The 22719-nt window shown below is 48.7% G+C and overlaps 2 protein-coding genes across 4 annotated transcripts in view; both read right to left on the bottom strand.

Annotated features, from left to right (window-relative positions):
• Positions 1–450: 450 nt before the first annotated feature.
• On the bottom strand, positions 451–5383 carry IL17C (interleukin 17C). The gene is made up of 3 exons (XM_072934505.1): positions 5164–5383; positions 911–1233; positions 451–830 (listed from the first exon to the last, which is right to left on the bottom strand). The coding sequence occupies exons 1-3, from the start codon at positions 5164–5166 to the stop codon at positions 587–589; spliced, it is 570 nt and encodes a 189-aa protein (XP_072790606.1). The 5' UTR covers positions 5167–5383; the 3' UTR covers positions 451–586.
• Positions 5384–6787: 1404 nt separating this feature from the next.
• ZC3H18 (zinc finger CCCH-type containing 18) overlaps positions 6788–22719 on the bottom strand; it is a 46385-nt gene continuing 30453 nt past the window's right edge. For all 3 annotated transcript variants that reach the window (XM_030282146.4, XM_030282148.4, XM_072934502.1), the window contains 10 exons: positions 21040–21240; positions 18831–18956; positions 17407–17508; positions 15674–15817; positions 14662–14814; positions 12503–12657; positions 11838–12034; positions 10229–10325; positions 8211–8307; positions 6788–7125 (listed from right to left, as the gene is read on the bottom strand). In XM_030282146.4, coding sequence (XP_030138006.1) covers positions 6927–7125; positions 8211–8307; positions 10229–10325; positions 11838–12034; positions 12503–12657; positions 14662–14814; positions 15674–15817; positions 17407–17508; positions 18831–18956; positions 21040–21240 — 1471 coding nt within the window. In that variant the 3' untranslated portion in view covers positions 6788–6926. The remainder of the gene's footprint in view (positions 7126–8210; positions 8308–10228; positions 10326–11837; positions 12035–12502; positions 12658–14661; positions 14815–15673; positions 15818–17406; positions 17509–18830; positions 18957–21039; positions 21241–22719) is intronic.

Here is a 22719-nt window from a genome sequence, read left to right as displayed (position 1 = left end):
GGGCTGCAGGTGGCCCAGAGGCCCCCGAGGTGCTGCCAGCACCCTGGCAGGTGGCACCAGCTCCGTGGGAAAGGTGTGGGTGTCGGGGTGCCAGGGCTGGGTCCCCCCCGGGGCTGGGGGTGTTGTGGGGCACCCCCGTGCCCTGCTGCCCTCCCCATCACCTCCCAGTTCATCCTGCCCTGCTGCACTGGTGCTCTGCCCACCCTGAGGGGTGTCCCAGCGCCGGGCATTGCCCAGGGATGTGCCCCAATTCCCAACATCCCAATGCCCCGGGAGCAGAGCGAGGACTGTGCCAGGAGCTGTTAGCTTTTATTGGCAGCATTAAACAGCACTAGGAAGGAGACAATAAATACCTTTTTTGGGTGAATAAATAACCAGTGAGTGCAACACTCACAGGGTCTGGCCGTGGGGCGCTGACATGGCTGGGGGTGGGTGTGGTGGGGGTCAGCAATAAATAACGGGTACAAAAAGCCCCCCGGCAGCGAGGCTGATAAATAACTGATAAATAACCAGGGCAAGGACCACCCTGGCGGGGTCGGGTGCTCTAAAACAAGCACGGGCGGGGTGCGCGGTGCCCGGTGCGGGCTCAGCGCGCCGTGCGGGGCAGGACGCAGGTACAGCCCACGGGCACTCGGATATAATCCACCTCCAGCGCCACCAGCCCCGGCCCCGCTGGGCACGGCTTGCGCCGCAGCACCAGCATGGTCTGGTGGATGGCCACCGAGTTCAGCGACGTCGTCTCCCGGCCGGTTTTCACATCCACGCAGCCGCCGCACAGGCACTCGGCGAAGGCCAGCTTGCGGGGATAGCGGTTCTCGTCCTCGTCGATGCTGCGGGGGGGACACGGTGACAATTTCCAGCTGTGAGCGGCTGGCACGGCCCGGGGAGGGATGGGAGGGGTGGCACTCACCGGTAGCGCCACGGGGAGATGGAGCGCTCGTGGGGCTCACCGCGGAGCCCGGTGCGCACCGACAGCTCCGGGCAACCGGGAGGGCGCTGCCGCCGCGGCCGGCGGGTCCCGGTGCTCTCCAGCCGCTCCAGCTGTGGCACCAGCTGCACCGGGACGTGCCGGTCCCAGCGGAGGCTGCGGCCCAGCAGATGAGCCGGGGCTTCGTCCTCCAGCTCGGCCCCGCTGAAGCAGCGCACGGCGGAGAGCCCCGAACCGGCCCCGGAGCGCCGCAGCCCCCGACAGTGCCCCAGCGCCGCCAGCACGGCCAGGGCGGCCAGCCAGCCCTGCGGGGACAGCACGGTGACAGGGACATGGAGGGGACAGGCACACACAGCCAGGCCAGCCAGCCCTGCGGGGACAGCACGGTGACAGGGACAGGGACACCCAAAGGGACAAACACACACAGCCAGGGCAGCCAGCCCTGCGGGGACAGCACGGTGACAGGGACACCCAAAGGGACAGACACACACAGCCAGGGCGGCCAGCCAGCCCTGCGGGGACAGCACGGTGACAGGGACACACAGGACAGGGACAGGGACATGGAGGGGACAGGCACACACAGGACAGGGACAGGGACACCCAAAGGGACAGGCACACACAGCTCAGTGACAGGGACACTGCAGGGCCTGGGCAGTTGTGTGTCTGTGTATTTATCTGTTATCTGTCTTTTATCTGTCTGTCTATCTATCTATCTATCTATCTATCTATCTATCTATCTATCTATCTATCTATCTCTCTATCTGTATCTATATCTATATCTATATCTATATCTATATCTATATTTCTATCTATATCTGTATCTAGATCCATCTATATCTATTTCTATCTATATATTTCTATTTTTATCTCAATATATCTATATCCATTTTTATTTTTATCTATTTCTATCTATATCTATTTATATTTTTATCTACATCTATCATATATCTATATCTATCTGTATCTATATCTATCTATATCTATTTCCATCTACATATATCTATATATTTCTATTTTTATCTGTATCTATCTATTTATATTTGTATCTGTATTTATCTATATCTATTTCTATTTCTATCTATATCTATCAGTCATTTATCTATTTCTATCTGTATCTATCTGTATATATCTATATCTATATCTATATCTATATCTATATCTATATCTATATCTATATCATCTTTCTATCTGCACCTATCTATATGTTTATTTATATATATTTATATGCAGACATGCTTCGGTACACTCAATTTGCACACACACACACTGTACACACACAGCAACATCTGCAGGCATAAACACGCAGAAATATAGATAAAAATAAACAAGTACACACACACAGAGATATATATAAATAAAACACACACACACGCGTGCACACAAAATATAAAAAAATATATAGTTATAGTAAAAGATATTTATATTTATAAATATATTTCTTTATAAATATAAATATATATATATTTAGAAAAATATATATTTATATTTATATAAATAAAATATAAAATATAAATACACACACACAAAAATATCACACATGTACACCCATGTGCACACAGAAAAAGAGATATGTATAGATGGATAGATAGATATAGAGATATAGAGATATAGAGATACAATGATAGATACAGATATAGAGATATTTTTAATAGATATATTTTTATATGTATTTATATGTGTATACAGAAACACAGAAAAATTTATACACACACAAAAGGAGCTGTACATACACAGGGACAGCCTGTACACAGAATATAATTTATATATTTATACATTATGGATATACAGGCAGAGAGGGCCAGAACACACCTATGGACCCCCAGCCTAATGTATATTATATAATGTAGAATATATATAATATATAATATTATATATATATTATATATATAATATATATACTATATGGACTATATAATGGTGTATTAAATATAATATACACAACATATATATCATAAAATCTACATAGTGTATACATAATATACACAATCTATAATACATACAATTTAATATACATTATAATTGAATGTATATTAAATGGTACATTATATATTTTATATGTATAAAATATTTTATTATATATATAATATATATACTTTTGTATTTTATATAATATGTTAAAATTAAATATTATATATTATATATTGGATATATATACACATATATGATAATATATATTATTTGGTGTATACATATGATATATTGTATATGTATATGTGCATATTATGACTATAAAGCACAGTACACATATATACATTTACCTAATATATGCGTATACAGTTTTAAAATTTATTTATATATTTTAAAACAATATATTTTTATATGTATTTATAGCTCAGTATACATATCTGCATATAAATACATATTATATCTATTTATATGTACACGTATATATGTTTATATATAGTTTTATGTCTAATTATATATTTTATGTTTATGTAACACATATGTACCTATTTCTATAGATATCTCCTGCCTATATATCTATAGATACATAGAGATATTCCCTGCCTGGGTGGGAAGGAAACATTACATGAAGGATAAACAACCCCTGGAATTAAAAAAAATAATGGAAAGAAAAAAAAAAAGTATTACATAAATAAATAAAAGTAAAGGTAAATAATAAACAAAATAAATTAGAAACAAATATAAATATATAGTATATATTTTATACGTAAATATTTTTAAATGTAAGTATATAAAATAAAGATAACTGTAAAGAAGTATATAAAGGAACATATATAGAATAATATATAAAATATTATATATAAAGAAATATATAAAGGAAGAGATAATTTAAAGACAAGGTAGATAATTAAAAAAAAAGGATAAAGCAAAGAAATAGAGAGTATAAATACACATAGAAAATAAAAATAAAATAGGAAATTAAAATTACAAATAAAAAGAACATAAAATGGAATTTAAATAAGATAAAATGGAATATAAATAAGATAAAATTGAATATAAATAAGAAATACATAGAAACACTTATAAATAGAGATCAAATGATATAGAAATGTATTAAAAATACATATAAACAGAGCACAGAGCAGCAGTGCACACTCACACACACAGCACTGACATGGAAATAAAGATATATAAATGTAGATAAATACAGATAAATACAGATAAACACACACATCACTGACATGGAAATAAATATAAATATCCATAAGCACATATAAATACATGTGTTTAGATGGATTTATACATATAAAGCACTGGCACAGCTGTGCCCACCCCTGAGCTGCCCTCAGCCAGGTGTGGGTGTGTAAAACCCTCCCACATGTGCCAGGGGTGCACACATGGGCACACGGACACACACAGAAAATACACACAGAAAATACACACACAGAAAATACACACGCAGAAAATACACACATAAAATACACATTAAATACACACACAGAAAATGCACACATAAAATACACATAAAATACACACACAGAAAATGCACATGCAGAAAATACACACACACAGAAAATACACATAAAATACACACAGAGAAAATGCACACACATAAAATACACATAAAATACACACGCAGAAAATGCACACACATAAAATACACATAAAATACACACAGAGAAAATGCACACACATAAAATACACACATGGTGTGTAACACATAAAATGCACACACATGAAATACTCATAAAAATACACACACATAAAATACACACATGGTGTGTAACACATAAAATACACAGAGCTGTGCACAGGGTGTGTAACACACACATAAAATACATGCACACAGATATACACATGGTGTGTAACACACACGTAAAATATACACAGGGTGTGTAACACACTCAGCAAACACCCAGAGAACCCCACACATGACAGGTAACACATGTAATGAACACACACATCACACACACACACTCAGAGCTGTGCACAGGGTGTGTAACACACACACAAAATACACACAGGGTGTGTAACACACATAATATGTGTGTGAACACCCAGAGAGCCCCACACATCACACACACACATAAAATACACACATGGTGTGTAACACACACATAAAATGTGTGTAAATACCCAGAGAACCCCACACATCACACACACACAGAAAATACACACATGGTGTGTAACACACACATAAAATGAGTGTGAACACCCAGAGAACCCCACACATCACACACACACACACACCACACACACACACACACACCCCCAGCCCCACATCTCCTCCCCTCACCCACATCCCCCAGCCCCCCCAAACCCCACGTTACCATCAGCCAGGTGTTGAGGGACCACGCCAAAATTTTGGTGGAGGGGGTGGGGAACACGGCCAAATTTGGGGTGGGGAACACGGCCAAATTTGGGGAAGAACACTCCCAAATTTGAGGAAGAACAATCCCAAATTTGGGGAAGGGAACAGTCCCAAATTTGGGGGACCCCTCGGGAAGCGCAGCCCGGGGATGAGCGGCCGAGTGGCAGCGCCGCCGCCGCCGCCGCCTTTTATAGGGCCGGGCAGGTGATGTGCACACACCTGGAAACTCCAGCTCCAGGTTCCTTCCTCCTCCCCGCCGGCCGCCACTTCCTTCTGCGCTCCTCCACGTGTGCCACCGGCAGCACCGGAGCCTCGGAGCTCCAGAATTCCGGCAGCGAGGGACGTGGGAAGGGGTGTCCCGGTGCCACGGGCATCCCCCGGGCTGCGCGCCCTGTTGCGCCACCGGTGCCCGTGAGATCACCGTGGCATTCCCGGGCAGAAATCCCAAATTGGGCAACCCTGGGAAGGGCTCAAGGGCTGCCATCAGCACTCCGGGATGGACCGGCGGCCTCCTCCCAGCAGCACCAGTGGGATACTGGTTTTGTGGTGGGGATGAGGAGTGGGGCTGGAGGATGGGAAATTCCAGAGGATGGGAAATTCCAGAGGATGGGAAATGCCACGGGATGGGAAATCCCAGAGACCCCAAGAATTGTTCTCCGAGTGAAAGGGACCTGGCAGAGTTACCCCAGACGATGCCCCCCACTAACACTTCACACAGTAGGATACTGGTTCCATACTGGGAAATCCATTGGGATTTCCAGCACTGCTCCCTAAATTAGGGGGATTTATCCCTGATGCCAGGAAGGGCAGAGCCCCCCAGTCACACACAGCAGTGGGACACTGGTGTCACACCGGTGCTCCCCCAGGAAACAGAGCAGCTTTTCCAGCTCCACAGAGCTGCTCCTGCCCCAAAAACCCCCAAAATGAGGGGTACATACCCCCTCCCCTCCGCCCCCACCAAGGCAAGGGAGATGCAGACAAGAGCAGAAAATTGGTTATCAAAATATTTTATTTCAGGGAGATCCCTCCAAAAAAAAAAAAAAAAAAAAAAAGAAAAAGAAAAAAAAAAGAAAAAAAAAGAAAAAGAAAAAAGAGAAACCTAAACAAAACAAAACAAAAAAAAAAAAAGGAAAACCAAAGGAAGAAGGACCCTCCTGGCAGACAGACACGCCCACAACACCTGCAGGGCTCCTGGGCAATCAACCGAACCGATCCCCCGCTCCAAAGAAACGCCAGGGCACTCCCGAGGGACTGAGGCAGGAATATATATATATATATTTTTCCTGGGGGAGGAGGGTGCTGCCAGCAGTTCACAGCAGTTTTCGGCTCTCTCGGCACACGGGACTAGAACTGCATCGCTGAAGACACTCAACACACAGCAGGGCTAACTAGGAGAATACAACTCGAGGCTAGCAAAGAGGAGAGGGGGCACAGGAGGCTGGGAGCATCCCCGGGGTGGAGTCCCTGTGCAGAACCCACACGGCCCCGGAGCCCTCCCGGAGCCGCTCATCACTTTTCCTGACTGGACAAAAACTTCCTTAATTTTCTTTCTTTGTGTTTGTGTGTTTGTGTGTGTGTGTGGATGGGTTTGGTTTTTTTTTTTTGTTTTTTTTCTTAAAAAGAACCGCGGCCAAAATGAAGACGAGGAACTGCAAAATCCCGAAGCGGCCGCTTTTCCCACTATTTATAAAAACATCAACAGTCACTCCGGGGCACGGCCCACTATACTTTTCCCGGGATTTTGGCCCGTTTGCGGGCGATGGCGTCTTCCACCGCCTTCAGCTGCTTCAGGAGCTCCTCCCGCCGGGACAGGGTGCTGGATTTGCCACCCTTGGCAGCAGCAGGGCCCGGCTCCGAGCCCTTGCCCGGCACGCTCGTGACTTTGCTGGAGCTCTTGGCCTGAGGGGAGAGCTGGCGTTTCCTGCAGGGAGAGAAGGAAGGGCAGTGAGAGGGGTTGGGAATGTCCCAAAGGATCTGAGGGAATCTGAAAGTGCACTGAGAAACGCTGACCACATTAAATCATGGTTTTTAAGGTCCTTTCTTACACTGGCCACATTAAATCATGGTTTTTAAGGGCCTTTCTTACATAATTCCATCTTTTAACTTATTTCACTACCATGGGTTGCTCCAGTCTGGCCTTGGGCACTGCCAGGGATCCAGAGCTTCTCTGAGCATCCTGTGCCAGGGCCTCCAAACCCTCATAGGGGATTTCTCCCCAAATTCTGAGTTGAACTGAAGTACCAGAAGTGCCACATGGCTCTAGGAGCAGCTGGGAGAAAAGAGGTTGGGAGACAGGAGGAGGCTCTGGGTTGAAAACTGGCTTAAACGGTAAAAAAACAGCCATTCCACAGGGATTCCCAGGATTAAACTCAGTGCCAGCTCATGGCTGCAGTGAGCAGCTCCCTGTGAGACCCAGAGGGGAGAGCAGCCCTGGAGCATCCCCCCAATCCCAAATCCTTCAGCCCCTTCCCTGTGACGTTTGCCCTCAGAGATCCTCGGACAGGATCCACAACCCTCGAGCCCCCAGAGCCACACATCCAGCCCTGCCCTGGGATATTCTGTCCCGTGCAGGGGACACGTCTGAATATGCCACAGCAGCAAGGGGAGCAGCTGAGGGTGTGCCAGGCTGGGAAAAGGGGAATCAGGCACTGGAGCTGGGTGCCAGGAGGAGTTGAGGGGAAGGAGCTGCACTCTGCTGCTCATTAACACCGTGCTAACGAGCTGCAGAGGCACTGGCTGAGCTCACTGCTGACCCACTTGGCTCCTGGTGCTCCTGCTCTTCTCCCAGCTGGAATGGCCCAGCTGGAGGCTCTGCACGAAGCCCTGGCACCCCTGGCATGTCCTTCCTCGTGCTGTGCTCCATGGCAGCTGGCACTGCCAGCCTGGAGAGCCTGGCAGAGCCTGGCAGAGCCTGGCAGAGCCTGGAGCAGGGCTGGAGCAGGGCTGGAGCAGGGCTGGAGCAGGAGCTGCAGGCCCTGCAGGCCCAGCAGAAGCAGCAGCACTCACCTGTCTGCCTGTGCAGGGGAAGGTTTTGGGTTCTGGCCCCGCTGCCGTTCCTGTTTGGGGGACGAGAGTCTCCCGGTCGCCTTCCTATCGCGAGAGCCTGGCGGGAGAGCAAAGGGACATTCCTTCATTTTCCTGCTTGGCACCAGGGCACAGGCCACCCCCTGCCTGCCCTCACTGACCACATCGTGCCAACAACAAGCCAAGCCTGGCAGCAGCTGGAAAAGCCTCACTGATACCCCCTGCACCCCTGGGGGAGCAGAGACACCAAGCAGGGCTGTGCCCTGCAGTCACCTGTACACAGCACCTTCCACCAGCCCTCCTTCACCCTCCAGCTGGAATGAGGCTCTTCCATGGCCTTTTGATCCTGCAGAGCTGCTGGCTCTGCCCTGGTGGGTCACAGGGTCAGAGCCAGTGGGGTCTCCCCCGAGGCAGCAGCACCCCCGTGTTTGCTCAGCACGGCTCAGCTGCCCTGGGCACTCAGGGGTGCTGGGAGCAGTTGGGTTATCCCAGGAACAGAGAGGGAATCTCACCTGAAGGCAGCCTGTGGAGCTGCTGCCCTGCAAAGGTGCCCAGCCCCGCGTGGCAGCAGCCCCTGAGTGCGCCAGGGCCTCCCTCTGCTCCTGAGGATGGAACTGGGACAGCCCCAGCCACGGGAGCAGGTCACAGAGCAGGTGACACACTCAGCCACCACCACTGACCAGTTTGGGGCTGGGATAACGAGGGGCTCAGTCCCAGCTCAGCCAAGGGCACCTTTGCCACTGGATTTGGGGCACTCCCCTGGATCCCTGCAAGTGCTCAAGGCCAGGCTGGACGGGGCTTGGAGCAACCTGGGCTGCTGCAAGGTGTCCCTGGTCTTTCCAGCCCAAACCAATCTGTTCTATGGTTTGCTACGGCTCAAAACTTGCTTTTTAACAAACAGCAGAGGATGACACCAAGGTCTGTCGAGGAAGTGAGCTGGCCTGGCCTTGTCACTGGTGTGCGAGGCAGACCCTGGTGAACTTCAGCCTCAGGCAGGCCCTTGCAGGCTGCCCTTGCAGGAGGTAAACCTTGCAGGTTATTAGCACAGATCTGGGCTGGCTGGCACCCAGAGTCAACAAGATCCACCTACGGCTGAGCCACCAGGGAAAACAACCTCACGTGGCAGCTCCGACGTCACCAGCTGCCACCTCTGGCTGCCAACACCCCCCCACACCCCCTCTGCCAAAGGCTGGAGGGTGGCACTGAGGTCCCTGCCTGTGGCTGCCAGCTGGGATTCCCGAGCTGATCCTGTTACCGAGGCCCAGGAGAACACTTGGAAAGCCCAGGTCTTTCTAAACATCCAGGGCAGTTGTGTCACCCAGAGGTGGGGCAATCAGCTGGTGGCCCAGGCTGGCAGGGATTGATTGCATCCCTCCCTCCAGCCCAGCCTTTCGAAGCACCAGCCTGGCTGGCAGGGACAGCTCCCCCGGGAAAACTCCAGGATGCACGAAAGGAAACTCCTGTGACTCAGAATCCTGGAGTGGCTGAGGTTTGGAAATGATCTTCAGGCTCATCCACTCTAACCTTTAGCCCAGCACTGCCATGGCCACCACTAACCCTGTCCCCAAGTGTCACATCCACACATTTTTTTGGAACACTTCCAGGGATGGGGACTCCCTCCCTGACAGTCTGTTCCAATCCTTTCTGGGAAAAAAATTTTTCTAATTTCCAACCTAAACCTGTTTTCCACAGCCACATCCACGGCCAGCAGCAGCGAGCAGGAGGCCCTGGGGTGGATGTGGAGGTGAGAACTCCGTGTCTTCAAAGCCAAGGGGTGGGTTATTTTTGTGGACAGGACTTACAGGGACACAGTGGAGTCACGCTGGGCACGATGTGCCCCAGAGACAGCGTGGCAAGGCTGGCACTGGCCTGCCCAGGGCCTCAGCTCTGCTGTGGTTTTGCAGCAGGATGGTGGCAATCCCACTCTGAGGTTTTGGGATGGCTGCAAAGGCTCTTTCCAGCTGTTGGACAGCAGGAGCCCGGGCTGGAGGACGCCTCACCTCTGTCAGGTGACAGGTTGGCCCGTTTGGCTGGAGGAGAGGTTGGCCTCTCTTTGTCTGCTGGCTCGTATCTCTTCCTGCTTCCTTTGTCAGCTGCCTGCAATGGAATTGAAACAATGGAGCTGAGCAGCCACTTCCCTCTGCAGAGGGAAACAGGCACAGCCATTCCCTGGGATGTGCTGCCTGCCTCCTGCCAGCACCTTTCTCAATAAACTCTGCACTCACCAGTCCCAGCCATCCCCAAATCCACCTCATTCCCAACCACCAGGAGCCACAGCAACACCCCCCTGCACTGGGGTTAAGGCTGTACTAATTTCAGAATAGGAAGAAGAGAACCAGCAGCTTTTTGGGATGTTTTGCTTTGCCAGCAGCACCAAGGATAGCAGAAGTGAAGGAGGCATGTGGAGCCGTGCCTTTTCCAGGCTGTCATGTGTCACTGCACACTCCTCCCTCCCGAGCAGCTTCCTGCCTCTGATAAAGCCTCCTCACGTCAGAGCACAGGGAAGTAGAGAAATCTGCAGCCTCAGACTGCGCCGGGGAATTTGGGCTGGCAGAGCAAAATATCAAAAACAGGAACCTGCCCACGTGATGGGGCCAACACCCTGCCCCAGCAGCAAACCCCACGAGGCTCAACTCCCCCACACGCGCTGCGGGTTGGGATCTGCGCCGAGGGCTCCGAACCGGGGCAGGGATGGGCAGGGAGGGAAGAGCCAGCTGGGCACCCCAGGGGCTCCCTGCCCCTTCCTCTCCCTCTGGACTCTGTGCCAGGCTGCTCCCAGCCCGCTCCGGTGTGGCACAGGCAGCGCTCCCAGAGCATCTCCCAGGGAAAGGCCTTCGAGCAAGCGGGGAAGAGCCTGGAAGCTGCAGCAGGAATGTGCCCCAGGGAAGCCGCCAACACAGTCCCAAAGTGAAGCCACCACAGGGTGTGTGCTGCCCGACTGGTTCTGTGTGCTGCCCTCCAAGCCAGCCCCAGACCTTTCCTGGCTGAGCTCACCCCAACAGCGGAGCCTGGAGCTCCCCTCCTGCTGGGATCCAAACCCCTCCTGAGCGGATCCATCCCCCTCCTGCTGGGATCCAAACCCCTCCTGACTGGATCCAAACCCCTCCTGACCAGATCCATCCCTTTTCTGCTGGGATCCAAACCCCTCCTGCTGGGATCCATCTCCCTCCTGACTGGATCCAAACCCCTCCTGCTGGGATCCAAACCCCTCCTGACCAGATCCATCCCTTTTCTGCTGGGATCCAAACCCCTCCTGCTGGGATCCATCTCCCTCCTGACTGGATCCAAACCCCTCCTGACCAGATCCATCCCTTTTCTGCTGGGATCCAAACCCCTCCTGAGCAGATCCAAACCCTTCCTGAGCGGATCCATCCCCATCCTGACGGGATCCATCCCCCTCCTGACCAGATCCATCCCTTTTCTGCTGGGATCCATCCCCCTCCTGAGCGGATCCAAACCCCTCCTGCTGGGATCCAAACCCCTCCTGCCGGGATCCATCCCCCTCCTGACCAGATCCATCCCTTTTCTGCTGGGATCCATTCCCCTCCTGACCAGATCCATCCCCTCAGGCCCCCAGGAGAGGCAATCCCAGCCGCCAGGGATCCCCACCTTGTTCAGGAGCGTCAGTTTGATCTCCTTGTGCCCGCTGAAGCTGCCCTGCTGTGCCTGGGGGGCCGAGGGCTGCTGGCCCTGGGGCAGCTGCTGGGATTTGCTTCCCGGGGTGGGCTTGGCTGATTTCAGGAGCTGAGCAGGCACATCCCGTTTCCTCTTCTCCTCTTTAGCGCTGTCTTCTTTTTTTGACTTTCCTGTTGAAAGCAGAGAGCACAAGTGGTCACTTGGGAATGATTCCTGTTGCCTGCTCTCCCTTTGGGCAAGAGGATGCTGCTCCAGGGATGGGAAAAGCCCACAGCAGTTAACTCAGCTCGTGGACACGAGGTTAAGGGACTCAGGAAACCAGTATTTACAGAGAGCAACAGAGAAGACAAAGAACAAAAGGCTTTTGTCACGGTCTGGAATGAGCAGAGGAAGAGCAAAGTGATACTGGAGCTGTCCAGATTTACATCACCTTCCAAGGGTTACGGAGAGGCAGGAAAAGGGATGAGACAACCAGAGGCACAGGGATGGAAGGATGTGGAGGCAAATTTGCTCCACAGGATCTCTGCTCAAGGATTTTCCTGGAGCCCACAGTAATCCCAGGGAAGGATCTCTGCTCTTCCCTTCTTCTCCAGAGACTCCCTGGAGGAATAGCAGCCCAGCAAAGCAGGTGCCTGTACCTTTCTTCTGCTGGGCCGGGGTGGGGGAGCGGGAGCTGGCCGAGGACACGGGGCTGGCCAGGTCTGCGTACATGTCCTCGGAGTCGGCGCTGCGCACGGAGCTGCTGCTGGACGAGGCACTGGACACGGAGGAGACGCTGCTCACGCTCAGGGACCTGCCAAAAACCAACAGCTCGTCACACCCAGGAAGGCAACGAGGCCTTTTTGCATTTCCCTGCATGGCTGGATGTTGGGAAGCTCGGCAGGGAATGGCACACAAAGGCTGTGTGTCCTGGGGGTGCTGGTGGCGTGAAAAATCCCAAAGCTGTGGGGTGCAGGCCTAGAAAGTAATGATTATTTATAGCCAGGGTTAAGGCAATGTGCAAACAGGTCACTGTTTGCCCAGGAAAACAGGGAGTGAAAGCAGGGAGTGCACAGTGGCACATCCAGGTCAGTGTTACGGCTCAGGGCAAGGGTTCCCTGGCAGGGCTGCTGCTGCTGGCACACATCCACTGTCACGACTGATAACGACAGGGAGATGCTTCCAAGATGGAAATCTCCCAGCAGGGCCTATCCCAGGAAGTGTTAAAGCCAGGCTGGACAGGGTTGGAACAACCTAGTCTAGTGGAAGGTGGCAGAGAGTTGGGTGGGATGAGCTTTAAGCTCCTCTCCAAGCCAAACCATCCCAAGCCATGAATATTCAGGAAGCCTCTCCCGCCTGCTCTGACCACACCAACCTGCTCTGCCAGCGAGGCCCAGGCTCCCTGCCTGGAAGCTGCACTGGGACGACTGAAGGGGCTGTGGCAGCTTCGGCACAGACCAACCCTCTGCAGCCTCTGCCCCTGGCACCAGGAGCTGAGTTCTGGGAGGTCTCATGGATTGCTCCAGTGGTGCCAGGATGAGCCAGGATCTCCTCCAGGCCACCAGGCTGGCCCAGCAAAGCTGCTGTGGGCACACAGTGCATTTCCTCTGCCTCCCCCTTCCCACAGGAGCAGCACAGGCAGCCCCAGTGTGCTCACGTTTCCCATCCATGCCCTGGTGCTCTCTGAAGCTCTTGCATCACCCCAGGCTGAGCTGATGAATGTGACAAGCACGGAGTAAACAAGCTGGGATTTCCGTAAAATAACGCGGATGTTGAACCTCAGAGTTCCAGAGTTCACAGATGGGAATTTGCAGCTGCTCAGAGCCAAATCCTGCTCCAGCCACTGGCTCTACACCACAGGACTACTCTTACACCCATGTGCCAGGGAAGTGTTGGGTTTCAAGGCTCTGCCCGTGAGGATTCAGGGAATCCTCTGTGTGAAGAGATGAAAAAAACCTGAAGGAATGACTCGAGAGTGGTTTGTTTTTCTTTGCTGGAAGGAGTTTGTTGTTTACACATCCCAGAGACCAACAGTCTTGGAACTGTTCACTTGGGGCTAAAGGAACCGGACCTGCAACTTTGCCAGCAAAGGGAAAATATCATTAGCTGGGCCTTTTAGGGATTTTCTGACCTACCTTTCTTGACAGGCCAAGCATCTTCCCTAAGGACACACAGGAACCTGAGGAAGGAGAGGCTCAGGAGAGCCAAGCTCCATAGCCTGGAACTGCTCATTTGTAGTTTAATTAGGATGTGGGATCACCCTGGCCAGAAGGGATTGTTCTGGTCACCATTTACGTTAAATGGGTACTTGGACACACGGGACAGGATTATTTCCTTGAATAAACCACAAGGGAAATATCAGGGAATCATGGAATGTTTTGGGCTGGAAGGGACCTTCAAGATCGTCCAGTTCCAAGCCCAACACCTCCCAGAAGAGTAGGTTGATCCAAGTCCTGTCCAAATTGGCTTTGGACACTTCCAGGGATGGGGCAGCCACAGCTTCTCTGGGCAACTTGTGCCAGGGCCTGCCCACCCTCACAGGGAAGCATTTTTCCCAAATATCCCATGGAAATATCCCCTCTATCAGTTTAAGGCCATTATATCTTGTTCTATCACTCCATGCCCTCTCCATTGCTGTATTCCCATCACAGTTCAGGACTTGGGATCTGTAGCACAAACCCAACCTTGTCCCACCCCCAGGCACCTGCAGCTGGTGCTGCTGGAGCTACAGAGAGTTTCCACTGCAAGAAACCAAACCTGTGAACAACAGCCACCACCTCTGCTGTTAAATAAAGGCCACGAAGGCTCAGGGCTGTACCTGGATTTCCTTGAGCCAGAGGGAGAGTGGGAGGCTGAGGCAGAGGATGATCTGGAATGAGATCTGGAGAGGGACCGGGACAAGGACCTCGATCGGGAGCTGGACCCGCTGTAGCTGCTGGCACTGCCACTGATGCTGCCACTGATGGTCCTCCTGCAAGGCAGCAAACACCCCCACAGAATGAGAACTGCAATGGCAAAGAGAGTGGGGGGACCCCAAGAGAAAACCAGAGATTTGCTCAGCACCCTCTGACTGACGCCCAGCTGAGGGGTGACCAGCCCCCTCCACCACTTCTCCCAGTTTATGTGCTGGGAATGATGCTCTGTGGCAGGAATATCCCTGGGAATGATGTTCTGTGGTGGGGATATCCCTGGGAAAGATGTTCTGTGGCGGGAATATCCCTGGGAATGATGTTCTGTGGTAGGGATATCCCTGGGAATGATGTTCTGTGGTGGGGATATCCCTGGGAATGATGTTCTGTGGTGGGGAATATCCCTGGGAATGATGTTCTGTCGTGGGGAATATCCCTGGGAATGATGTCCTGTGGTGGGGAGCATCCCTGGGAATGATGTTCTGTGGTGGGGAATATCCCTGGGAATGATGTTCTGTGGCGGGAATATCCTTGTGGTCCGTGTGGGTCGGCTGCTGACCCTCCACCACACCAGATCAAACAGATCTGGCACCAAACAGGTCCCTCACGCTCCTTTTTCCTCACCTCCACAAGCAGCAGCTCTCAAAAATGCCTTTTTCCCCACTCCCACCCCGATTTTGCCACATTTCCTGTATTCCACCCCTCCATCCTCCCCCCAGCCTCCACAGGCAGGAGCCACTCATGGCAACCCAGGATCATCCCAGCCCAGCTCTCCTCCCCTTCTCTCCCTGCCCCAGGAGATGGATTTCTCCCCAAACACTGGGACTCTGGGGATTTGCTGGATCTCCCAGGAGACAGAAACCTGGGATTTTCTGGATCTCCCAGGAGATCAAGCATCACTCCACCCCCCACATCTCTCACCTCCTGGGTGGAGTCCTTGTCTGACGTTCCTTCCTCCTCGCTTCCCGATTATCCCCTGCCTTGGCTGGCTCCGGGGCTGCTGCTGTAATTTTTGTGAGTGGCTGAGGGACTGGCAGGGCAGTGAGTTTCTTCACAGACTTCTCTCTGGAAAAACGACAGTTTTCAGGTGTGTGATCCCAGGGGGTGGGCACAGAGCACAGACATCCTCAGAAATGAAGTGCTTTAGTTTGTTGCTGTTTAATATTCTAGAGATTATGGAATCCTGGGATGGTTGGGCTGGAAGGGACCTTAAAAATCATCCCACTCTACTCCATTCCATGGGACACCTTCTACTATCCCAGGTTAACTCCAAACCCCATCCAACCTGGCCCTGATGTGATTCCTGAAGCTACAAACACTTGGCTGATTCATCAAAACACAAACACCATGGATTTCCCTAAAGGGATTAGTTCCTCACATGCTCAATCAATTCATCTTTTCAGAGACAAATTACTGTACAACAGCCAATTTTGGAGATATTTGACTTGTAAATTAACTCCTGAAGCAGACTGGGTTGAAATGTTGTTTCTCATCCATTTAATTCCATCATTTTTATCCCAGACACTTACACCTGCTTAAAATCTGCCAGACAAGCTTCAGGATGAAATATGCACAGTTAATGCAAAAATTCTTTTTAACTCCAGCACACAGACCAGGAGGGTGCAGAACAGCTTGTGTGTGTGCCTGGATCTGTCCCTTGGCTTGTGTTCCCCGTGGAAAACTGGATGGGAGCACCACTGTGTTATCCAACACCCACTGCAGGAGATGGGAACGGCTCTGGCTCCTCAGGGCTGCCCCATTTGGGGCTCAGAGCAGAGAGCCTCGGAGGGCTGAGCCCCAAGTGGAGGGGGAAAAACCCCAAAAGACAGGATAATGAGGGACAAGAATTGTGGCAAAGGGGATTGTCCTAAATTCTGGAGAATTCAGGGGGATTCCCATGGTGTCATTTATTTGCAGGTCAGCTTAGAAGAGGTGACATCACTGAGGTGTTGTGTCACCCTCCAGCCTCCCCGTAATTTGCCACTGCAGGGTTTGTGAAATAGCAATTTCAGGAATTTAGAAGAGCAGCAGGGCTGTCAGAATGTGCCAAACCCAGCTGCAGAGAGCTCTGGCCCTGTTTTCATCTGTCTCCAGTGTGAAAAGTTGACGAGGTTGAACCATTTCATTAACCAAAGCCACAGCAGAGAAAGGAACCTAAACTTTCCCACAATTCCTATTATGTATATTTAGATTATACAAATATATCTGCACACATAGAATGCTCCAGCAGTAAACCATGTGTTTAAACACTTGTATACAGGTAATATTTAGGGATACTTGTACAGTTTAACTTGGATTTAATAAATAAAAGTGTCATTATTTAATTAAATCTGCCAAGCTAAAAACTCTTCAATAAAGCTTGCATTTGTCATCTTTCATTTCTTTCTTAAACTTAGTCAGGTTTAGAATCCCAGAATGGTTTGGATGGGAACAAAGATCCTGTTCCACTCCCTGCCACGGGACACCTCCCACTATCCCAGGTTGCTTCAAGCCCTGTCCAACCTCAGACACTTCCAGGGATCCAGGGCCTCCCCACCCTGACAGGAACAATTCCTTCCCAATATTCCATCTAATCCTGCATTCCTTCAGCTTCAGGCCCCTGAAGGTCAGAAGGGCTCCTCTGGACTCCCATCCAGAGGAATTTGGATCCTTACCCTTTCCCAGGAGGTGGCAATAATTCCCCTTTAGCCTTGGCCAGTGGCTTGTGAGGAGACGGTGTTGGAGAAGGAGAGGGAGAAGATGAGAAGGACCTTGACCTGGAAAGGAAGGAGACATCACTCAGCTCTGGGATTGCAGGAGCTTTTCCTGGCTCTCAGGCCATTCAGCCACCACTCCCCCCTCCCCAGCAACCTGTCCTGAGCTTCTCCTGGTTTTATATTTGAACTCTGTGCAACAAAACTTAACTTCTGCCACCAGCCAGTGGGAAAAGCAGGAAACAGAAGGAAAAATAGGATCAGCTAGAAGAGAGGCACTCCAGGTATTCCACAGCAATACCTGAGGCTGTCTCCATCCTCTCTATTCTCTCCTTAGGGAGAATAAACAAGAAAATAAGTAGGATTTTGAGTCTTAGGTTCATCATTTTATGTCCTGTAACTCCTAGAGCAGTTTACCCTTTAAACAGAAACAAAACCAAAAGAAACTTGGGAGAAAGACAAAAAAACCAGCTAAAGCCAATATGGATCTGTAATTTCTGCAGCACAAGAAGCAGCATTAAGTGGAGCATCCCAAAGGTGACAAGCAAGGGCAGGAGCTGTTTCCTGAGCCCCTGAGCACTGCTGGGGTGACTCAGCCCAGTGCCAAGGCTGGAAGTGCCTTTGTTGCACCCCAGTGCCTCAGCAGCTGACTCCTGTGTGCCAGCTCCTCTGGGGACAGCTGGGCACAGGGTGTTCCTCATTCTGTCACCTCAGGGAGAGGCACCCAAGGGTGTCACCCACACTGGCACGCTCCTGCCTGGAGCACGGATGGATGGGGGAGCTCATTCCGCTTCCCAGAGGGAATCAGCTCCCAGCTGAGCTTTTCCTAGGAGAAATCAGTCTCCAGAAGTGACAGAGTGTGTTCTGCCATCACCTGTGGGATCTGCTCTGGGTACCTGTGTGGCTTCAGCTCCTATCCAAGGAGCCAGTTCTCCTACTCTGGATATTCCAGACTTGGGAAACTGTCTGCAGGGGCAAGGAAGTTGCAGAGGAATAAATCTTAATCAGCATGGGACACTGGATTGCTACTTTGAAGTGTCAGGACTATCACAAGACACAACTGCTTTAATAAAGAAACGGGATTTGCCTCTTGAAACAGAAATCCCAGCGCCACAGAAAAGAGATGCTGCCGAACTTCTTCCAATCAGAAAATGCAAATGATGGGAATGTTAATCCACCACAGGCATGGGAAAGAGCCAGCCACCACAGCACTGCACTCGTGGGTGGGAGCACTGGGGAGAGGAGGGGGTGGCTGACAGATCAACCACAGCCTCCCTTGCTCAGCGAAGGGCTGGGAATGGTTCATTTTAACAGAGCACAAAGGAACTGTCAGGAAGCATTTGGAAACCATCCCACCACTGGTCCCCCGTCCCAGGAGCCACTACCTGGACCTGCTGCCTGAGAAAGAGCTGTGCCTGGAGGAGCGACTGGAGTAGGAGCTGTAGGAGGAGGACCTGGAGCGCGAGCGCGAGGAGCCGGACCCAGAGTAGGTGGATGAACGAGAAGAGGACCTGCAAGAGAAATGTTAAAATTCAGAGCTTCCTGAAAAGAAATGTTAAAATTCAGAGCTTCCTGAAAAACCCCCAAGGTTTTGACTCCAAAGATGTTCTGCTCCAAACCCCAGCAGCCTTCTCCTCAGGGAACTGTCAGGATGTACATCCTCTCCTCAAATCCCCTTTTTCTTTTAGGGAGGTTTCTGTTGTTGCCACTCTCTTTGCACCCTTAAATAAGCCTCCCTTCCTTTAATTACTGATGTTCCATCCTTTCTTCCACGTATTTTGTGCCTTTTCACTGGACAATCCCCTGACAGATCACCTGACTGGGTGCAGTGATCCCAGCAGGAAAATCTGCTTCAGGAGGGCTCTGCCTTTTAGATGTCTATCTCCAATTTACCATGTTCCTCATTCCTCCTGGATACTTTCCCCCTCTTTCAGGAGCTTCAAGCACTTAAAGGAAATTAATCCAGTTTGTGCCTCGAGCCTCTCAGATTCAGGGAGTTTCCTTCTGAAAGGTGGTTTTTATCTTAATTTACACCATTGGTTTCCAAGCCCTCCAAGGCTCTGTCAAAGCTCCACAATCCCAGTTCTCCCAGTAGCATCAACCTGCTTTTACTGGGGTGAGCTCACCTCCTCCCTCCATCCATCCCAGAATGACCAGCACCTAATTTTTACAGTTCTTGCTGCTCCTATTGAGGTCAGTTTTCATCTAGATGAGCTGCTACCATGCAGACTGCATCCAGCTCCAATTCACTGGAAAAGTGGCTTTTCCAAGGATTTGCCTTTTCCTGATCTCCAGCAGCCACAGCACAGCTCCCACAGCTCCCTGCCTGCTTTGGCTCTCATCTCACCACGTGTCCATGGGTGCTCCAGAGCAGCAAGTCTTGAACTGCTTTGCCAAACATAAAACCATGGAATGGTTTGGTTTGGAAGGCACCTTAAGGATCATCCAGCTCCACTGGGCAGGGGACACCTCCCACTGTCCCTGGCATGGAGAACCCACAACCTCTCTGGACAACCTGTTCCAATCACCTCAACACCTTCCCTGGCCACGTGTGGGAATTGGAAAAACAGAAACTTCCACAGACACTGAAGGGTTTGATCTGCAGCCTTGGAAGAAGCTTGAATTGATGTAAAAATACAGCACACAGACATTAAGCAGAAACATCATAAACTTGTATTTCTATAGTTGCAAGTAAGAATATGCCTTAAGTAAGTGAGAAACTGTGTTGGTAAGATGGTGAAGGGTTAGAATGTGAGGGTGTGGCTGTATGGAATAAGTTAAGAGTTTAGAAATTATAATAGAAGTTATATAGTTATAATATATAGTTATCATAGAATAGATAATAGAATATATAATAGAATATATAGTTATAATAGAATATGTGTGGATGTGATAAAAGCATCCACAGTGCAGCAGAAGTAAGTAAAGGCGATAGGTCAGAAAAACAAAATAAACCCTGTGGTAACTGTCTGTTGGGTTAGAAAGATCTGTATTGCCTTGTAATGAAGAAAACTGTGACTACTCTTGAGCTATGGCCGAAGGCTTGCTCCTCTAAAATCTGACAGCCTCTGAGACTGATGTTGATCTGAGCAATAAATTGTTCTTAGCTTGAAAATAGTCCCATCCTTTCATTTCCAGCAGCAACAATGATATCCACGAGGGAGCCCCATCCCACTCCAGGACACGCTCCCAGGCTCTCCCCCTTGCTGCCTTGTGAAGCCTGACCTAGAACAGACACTAAGGAATAAAACGAGGATTTATTAAGAGGCATCAGTAGATCTACCTTGGGCAGCACAACCCAAAATGGCCATAAAAATGGACAACCAGCCACGGGGCCTGTCACTTTTATACGTTCTGCTTCATTTGCATATTGGAGCTAATTACAGGTTTAGATTACGGGGTCCTATCCTGCTTGTTTTCTCTCCTCAGCCCACGCTGTTTGTGCTCTTGGGGCAGAGATTTGGATCATCTGTCCTTGGAGCAGGAATTGTTTTGTGTCCCTGCTGCGTGCAGAGGCTCAGAACCGCACTCTAAAGCAGCACAGAATGTGAGAAACAGAAATAAATAGAAAACCCAAACGTGGGGCGGGCTCACCTGGAGGAGCCGGAGGCGGAGGCAGAGGAGGCCGAGGTTTTGCGGCGCCGGCGCGCCCGGCTGGGGGACACAGACAGGCCCAGCTTCTTCTTGGGGGACTTGGACCGGCGCCACGGGTCCTTCCACTCGTCCGCCCGCTTGGACGGGGCCGGGCCCAGCGCCGGAGCCTCCTTCTCCTTCTTCAGCGCCTCGGGCTGCCGGCTGCAACACAGGCACGGGTCAGCAGGGCTGGGCTGGGGCACGGGGGGCACAGGGGGGCACAGGGGACACAGGGGGGCACAGGGGGCACAGGGGGCACAGGGGGCACAGGGGGTACAGGGGGTACAGGGGGTACAGGGGGGCACAGGGGGGCACAGGGGGGCACGGGGGGGCACGGGGGCGGGGAAAGGACCCAGAAATGCTGTAACCACAAGAATATACAGCATTAAAATGTACTCTGTATTATAATATACAATAGTAATGTATAATATAATATATACTAGATTATATATATAGTATATAGAATATAATATATATTATATATACTTTATATAATATAATATATAATATATCATATATCATACATTTACTACATTATATATAGTATATATAATATACTATATAATATATAGTATATATAATATGTATATTATATATTATACATCTTATATATACTATATATAATACAGTATATATTATACATATAATATACTATATAATATATATAGTATATTATATATATAATATACCTTATAATATATAGTATATATAATATGTATATTATATATATTATACATCGTATATATACTATATATAATACAGTATATATTATATATATTTTACATATTATATATATTATATATAGTATGTAATATAGTATATTATTTATACTATATATAATATATACATGTTACATATTATATATACTATATATAATAGATATAATGTATAATATATAAAATAGGTATAATATGTAATATATTTTATATAATAATATAATATATATTATAATATACTATTATATAATATAAATTATATAATAATAGATAATATATATTACAATATATAATAACATAATATCCAATATATTACTTTTTATATGACATATAAATAATTATTAATATAACATACTATTATCTATTATAATATATATTATTAGAATATAATATATATTCTAATATAGATGCACTACAACATGAAATAACTCACGTATCTGCACTAAGATAGAAGGAGTAAAAGGAAGTAAAAGGAGTGAACTTTGTTTTTGACCTCGCAATGTACAGAATTCTAAAAGTGGCAGTGGATTGGAGGGTGGAAATGCCACCACGCTGGTCAAACCAACAGCCCGTCAATTCCCTCCTCCCACAAGGATGAATGCAAAACCATCATTATTGACATGAACAGTGTGTGAGAAACTCCCGTACAAATATGTGAACATCAGAAGGCACAGAAAACTCTTACAAGAACTTTAAAAGTTTTAAAAGAACAGAAAAACAGTATATATATAATTATATATTACATATTATATTACATATTATTATATGTAATATATTATAAAATACAATCATATTATTTAATATTATAATAGTATATAATATTATAATATTATTTAATATTATCATGATATACTAATACAAGGACAATATATTAGTATATTATATAACGTTATATAATAATATAACGATAATATAGTCATATTAT

Source organism: Taeniopygia guttata, chromosome 11 (assembly GCF_048771995.1).
Source record: "Taeniopygia guttata chromosome 11, bTaeGut7.mat, whole genome shotgun sequence".
NCBI lineage: Eukaryota > Metazoa > Chordata > Aves > Passeriformes > Estrildidae > Taeniopygia > Taeniopygia guttata.
The sequence above is the reverse complement of the archived record's forward strand: the minus strand, read 5'-3'. Positions and strand labels throughout refer to the sequence as shown.

Excerpts from the sequence above, each read along its gene's own strand:
- IL17C (XM_072934505.1), bottom strand. Across the intron at positions 831-910 it reads ATCTCCCCGTGGCGCTACCG|CATCGACGAGGACGAGAACC; the intron begins GTGAGTGCCACC and ends TCCCCCCCGCAG.